General features: G+C 39.8%; 1 protein-coding gene across 1 annotated transcript; it reads left to right on the top strand.

Annotated features, from left to right (window-relative positions):
* Positions 1-6: 6 nt before the first annotated feature.
* On the top strand, positions 7-5,104 carry LOC104959999 (sperm-associated antigen 17-like; the record flags this gene model as incomplete). The annotated part of the gene is made up of 16 exons (XM_010787923.1): positions 7-56; positions 382-521; positions 691-821; positions 1,175-1,308; positions 1,386-1,574; positions 1,877-1,990; positions 2,147-2,198; positions 2,559-2,649; positions 2,774-2,824; positions 3,003-3,096; positions 3,267-3,378; positions 3,622-3,661; positions 3,791-3,855; positions 4,364-4,500; positions 4,633-4,811; positions 5,011-5,104. Coding segments are annotated over exons 2-16 (1,620 nt in total), but the record flags the coding sequence as incomplete, so codon positions are not given.
* Positions 5,105-6,234: the final 1,130 nt, after the last annotated feature.

Below are 6,234 nucleotides of genomic sequence, written 5' to 3'. Positions count from 1 at the left end.
GTCATACAGACATAGTGGCCTGTGATGTTACAGACCCCGATGGGAACCACTTTCAGGTCAGGATTATAGGAAGATGTGAAGATGTGAAGTAAGGAGGTGTCTGGGGGGCAGGGGGGCACAGGTTCAAACCCCACTACAGTTAGCATGTCGTTGTCAGTGTGTACCCTGGGAAAGACACTTCACCCCAATTTGCTCCTGTGAGGATTATCCACAGTATTGAGTATGTAAGTCGCTTTGGGTAAAAGCGTCTAACAAGTAACACGTAATGGCTGTGGAGGCAGCCTCATATAAAACATATTTTAAAAACAACTGTCCTTCTCAGATTCTCTGATAATAAATAAAGTCATTAAATATCCTCTGAACTTTGCATGTGTGTTAAAGGTGATGGAAGATGGACAGGTATTAGTGTTGAACTATATCCCTGCTCCAAGTACACTTAAAGAGGGTGAGGAGGAGGAGCCAGAGGAGGAGGACAGAGAAAGGGCCAGGATACATGTTCAACACAGAGAACATTGTCCCAGGTGGGCCAGAATTTTTATTAATTGTTATCCCTTTAATGTTGCTATTGGTATAAAATGATATGTATTCTGCCTTAATACATTATCAGTAGTGATAAGGTGATATTTAAGTATTATTATTGTACTGCTTTTGTGGATGATAATGTCAGAGGAACATTGTGTTATGTTGCAGGCTGTTTCTGGTGCATGAGGACGGCTCTGGTACTGAACTGCTGAGCTCTCAGACCGTTGAGGAGCTGCTCTACCAGGCTTACTCTGACCCCACCATCGCACTGCTGAAGGAGCCACTGCCGGACACACAAGGTGCCCTGTTCAATATCTATAACACCAAGACATAACTAAAGAATAACTTTAGGCAGCGGATTCACTTAGAACTGTTTCATTATCTATCCAAATTTTAGTAACTATATAATATGTAACTTCTCAGTATTACATTTGTAAAAAATAACTGGCCCTATCTTATTTTTTGTTGATACTGACATTTTTCAAAATGCCTCTAACAATTTTCAAACCTAGAAAAATCTGTCATTTTAATCAAGATAATGGTCCATTATGTTTGGTTACTTGCAATGGTGTTGTATCCCCTTTGACCAAAATTCAAAAGGGAAGGTTATGTAAATGTCCAGAATATAATCTGAAGTTTTGTTCTTTTACAGATGAGTTTGGCATCACCATCCTTAAGCCTAGCCATCAGAGCGTGTGGTCCCAGTGGTTGCTAGGGAAACAGAACCCGGACATCACCCCTCCCAACCTCAAAAACCGCAGCTGGCATGATTTCCCTCAAACAGAGGTACAGGTGTGAAAATATACACGTATTATACTTCTACACACAGAAAAACAAGACACTCAACACACTCTCTTTTCCAGAGAGTGAGCCCGGGTCCTCCGTTTGGTACCCACATGGGTCTAGGTTTGTTTCTGAGAGAGAGGTCCGCTGGCTCAGCAGCACAGCGTCAACCCGCCAGGAGCAGCCCTAAAGTCCTGGAGACGAGGGAGCTGTACCAGCACCGACCAATCAACACACCACTCAGAAATACTGTGGACTCACGACTGAAGGTAAAACAGACCAATGTCCGTGGTATCTATAATATACTGTCAATACTTTCCAATTGCTGTTATATGTAGGTGGTATTTTAACCTTCTGGATTCCCCTATAATTGTTGTGTTTAATGCTTGAGTTTTAAACCGAGTCTACAGGTCTGTTTTCTCAGGCAGATCAAAAAGAATATCCCGTTAAAACCAGAAACCTAACCTGGTCACCTGGAAAAGTGATTTCTGGCATGGTCAAAGAAAGGCCTCGAAACTTCACACTGTGATACTACTGCTTTGAAAAAGTTGAAATGTGTCTGTGACTGCAGGATTACCTAGAGAGTTTGATGGAGACGGAGCAGCGTTCAGAGGAGATGAAGGTCAAAGACCCTCGCACTGAGGAGGAGAGCGCTCATGCCAGCGATCTGCTCAATCTGGTCCTGGTCTGTGCACACAAACACACACAGACACAACATTTATAGTACTTCAAAAGAATGTTATCGCCATTGTCTTTCCCCAATGAACACAGAAAATATACAAATAATGTATTAAATGATTTACATGATAATTATATAAATCATTTCTTATGCATGTTAAAGTCTTTTGCAGAAGAAGATACTGGAGGTCACACCTTTGACAAGAGGACTTCAGGTGGGAAAAAGCCGTTTTGTAGGCTATGTTTAGAACAATATATATTCAGTGGAGTCCAAAGAAATAAAATGTTCATTTGCAGTGCCTTGGTTAACTTTCTTTTTACAGTTAAGCTAATATTTTCAAAGCTAACAAAATAACAAGGAATAACAATGAGAACAATTCTAAAGTATATTGGATGGCTGCATTAGATTTCTTGTCCGAGCATTAAAATATTGTGTGACAAAACTATAGATCAGGTACTCGCTTGACATGCAATTACATTTGAGGTTTTCAAGTCTAATATTTAGTAGTTTGAATGAAGTACATGTAAATGCCAAAGGTATGTTTCTTCCATTATTCTTCTGTATGTTTCCACAGAGGATATAGCCAACCTGTACAGCCAAGGAGTCGGAGCTCTAGTTGAGCAGTCGGATGTTTCAAGAGACACAGTCACAGTAGCTAATGAGAGGTAGGAGAAATTACAATGCCATGCATGAACAGATAAGGTTACACTCTTTAACGTGAATTGTCCATGTATTTAAAAAAAAAAGTATGTGTATGTAAAATCCTCTTTAATCTCTTCTCCGATCTAGTTTTATAAATGGCAAAGAGTCTACATGGACTAAAAGACTTGCACAGCACAGGTAAACACAGGCTTCTTCTCACACTGTTTTATACCCACCTTGACGTTAAGTAGCTTATCAAGTTCAAAGTATTACTGATTATCTTTATAGCACTGCGATAACATTTAAAATAAGATATTTACGAGCTGTACTTACTACACATCCCACTATACTGTATTTGCCTCTGTGTGTGTTTCAGACAGGAGAAGTGTGAGGATGAGGCTTATAGAAAGTCTCTGAGGACAAAAAGCATTGTTCCTTTTTTCTACCCAGAAAATATCCAATTGTATCAGGTACTGTATGTGTTCACATCAATGCATACACCGAAGTACATTTTCTTTAACAATTGTGGCAGCATTACTATGAAAAATCCTTCAAGCTAAACACACATCAATTCACCTTTTCTGACATGAAAAACGTACAACATAAAACAAGAAACACAACAGTGTTGCTTGTTTTCCAGGAGCTTCTCCAGCACCAAACACCAGACATGAGGAGTCTATCCATGGATCTCCCTCCGATCCCCCGCTCAGACAGTGCTGAAGACTTCCTGAAAGACGCCCCACAGGAGAACAGTAGGTTATTATACTGTCAGTATTCACCAGCAGCTACTGAGGTGAAACTCATTTTAAAGGAGTCCTGTTGGGAATCTGTACAAAGAAACAGTAGCTAAATAGATATTTTCCACGGCAGACAATTTGGCTTGTCTTAGAAGTGAAGAACATCCGTATCAATAAGTGAATTAAAAAGAGTGCATTCATTCAAATGAAGATACAGTCAAATGCATACTGTGTTATATATCATGTTTTTATTTGCAGCCCCACGACCCTTAAACCCAACACCCTCTCAATCGGCAAGGTAATAAAGAGAATGTTATAAACTGTTCTTCTTCCTGTTTGATTTTGACTTAGCAGTGAATCATAAAACATCAGTTGATTTTCTTCCTCATACATTGCTTGTCTAAATAATGTTTCCATTTGCTCAAAGTCATGCAGCAGGAAGTGAGAGGAGGCTTAAGGAAAGACCCAGCAACCCCACGCCTCACAGTGCTGGTTTGTTTTTAGTATTTTTTTATATTTTTTGTGTCAAATGCAGGGCGGAATGAATTCAAATGACTATTTTAAGATTTGCATGAAGCACGGGGAACAGCAGAATCAATCAGGACATACATCTGAATATATCAGGGACATTTTGAGGTCATAGTCTGAATTATATTTCATGCGTCATCGAGCAACAAAGTGCATTAAACTGTCGCATTTTCTCACTGGTATGGTGCAAATACCTACATTGCTAGCAAAGAAAAAACCAAGTTCATGTTCTAAATAGGACTAAAGATTTATATTTTCTAGCAGGTATAAACAGTATATTGTGTTTCAACAAGTTATGTAACATTACTTGTATGTTGGTTGGAAATGTATTTGAATTGCTTAATAGCTGCTTGCATCTCAACGCCTCCTTCAATTCACAGTCATTGATTATTAGATTATTTCTAAATTGGTTGTGATGCAGGTCATGGGCATTTAGATCAATGCCTGAATGACCATGTTTCTATGTATCCAGGGGAACGCAGTGTGAGGGGTTCACCTGGGCAAAGCAAGTCGGTTCAGCTGGATGTGACTGGAAAACTCAGAAGGACTAAAGTCAGACTCCCAACCTCTATCCTCACCTCTAAACCTCGCAGCATACCAAATCAACAGGTAGCCAAACATTCCCAAAATCTATTCTATTATACATCATTATATATCTAGACACCTACATGCTCCCCTCTCTCTGTGTCACACGCACTGTCACACATGCACACACACTATTCACACATCACTCTATCCCAGTTCCTATCAGTGGAGGAGCCGGTGAGGAGGAAGTGTCGGACTATTTCTCTGACTGATCCGAGTGTCATAGCAAGGGGATTCCAGCTGCTCCCCTCCACTGTTGACTTTGGCACTCTGCAGGAGGGCACCTCCTCTGCAATTACTGTGGTGATGAAGAACGTGGGTGCTGACACTTGCAGGTAAGACACCAGATGGACTAGGAAATAATCAAAATAAGTATTAGTTTATTAATTTAGTTTCAGCATTATAATTAGCAGGGTGTCAAGAGATTTAAAAAAAGTTCTCTGGTGAGGTACAGGAGAGTCTGAGTCACCTTCAAATCTAAAGGGAAAACATTCACCTGCAACTACTTTTTGTTTCGATCTCTCCCTCTGCAAGGTTCCATGTGAAACAGCCTCCTGCTGCTACAGGCCTCCGTGTCATCTACAACCCTGGGCCTGTGAGTTTCCAGCTGGGTGTAATGATTAAATGTGTTAACCCTTTGGAGTCCTGGGCTAATTTGGCCGTTTTCGCATACTTTAGATTTGTCTTACTAAACCCCATTAAGAAATGTTTGGCATGTCAATGTTTGGTATCTTTTTTTAAGGACAACCTCACCTATATAACCGGATAGTTATTTCTTTCATTTTGAGATACTATATGAACATTTTGGACCCAAAATCACAAAAAAACGTAAAAACAGATTTTGAAAATTATATTATTTTTCATAAAGGTAACACAAACATACACAACGAAACCATTTGAAAGCTGGAAATAGATGCATGGGATGTCACTATGATAATGTGAAAGTTTGATTGAGGTAGCATGAACCTATATACACATTTTATGAACAAATATCAGGTGAATCCATAGGCTTTTCCCCCTCATTTCTCAAGTTCTGTCAACAGTGACACAGTAGGCACAACAAAACATTTAAAAGCTTAAATAATGTACATGGGATTTCATTCTGATAAGGCAAAAGTGTTATTATAAATATAATACAACTATATATATGAACATTATGAACAAAAATCTGTTTTTTCTGTCTTTATCTGTGCCACGCTTCAAAACAGTTTCTGTCAACTACGACAAAGAGGGCAACATCACAGGCTCCTCCTCCTCCATGTCAAAAAACAAGCTTATAGCTTGACTCACGTTCAGAGTTCTCTTCATCATAGTTGAATCTTCAAAACTCTAAATCTATCTAACTATATCTAATTTCTCAATGTTTGTCTGTCACTTTACTTCAATCGCAGTCTCCCGCCGTCTCTCTTTGTCTCTCTTTGTCTCTCTTTGTCTCCCGCCGCCTGTCTTCGTATATCTTTGTCTCTCTCCATTTCCCGCCGTCTCTCTTCGTCTCTCTTTGTCTCTCTTTGTCTCCCGCCGCCTGTCTTCGTATATCTTTGTCTCTCTCCATTTCCCGCCGTCCCTCTTCGTCTCTTTTCGTCTTGCTTCTTATCACTCCGTTTACCTGATTACCTCACCCCCTCCCTGGTAAATACATCCTGTTGAGCAGAATCTACAGTTTCCAGTATTTTCCGTTTCATAAAATAATCATCGTATCTCCGTGTTTATTGGGTCTTTTTGCATGAAACAAAGACTGGCATATAGTTTCAAGCCAGT

Source organism: Notothenia coriiceps, unplaced genomic scaffold (assembly GCF_000735185.1).
Source record: "Notothenia coriiceps isolate Sejong01 unplaced genomic scaffold, NC01 NC01_scaffold00031487, whole genome shotgun sequence".
Lineage (NCBI taxonomy): Eukaryota > Metazoa > Chordata > Actinopteri > Perciformes > Nototheniidae > Notothenia > Notothenia coriiceps.
This window is presented reverse-complemented; position numbering and strand designations above follow the sequence as displayed.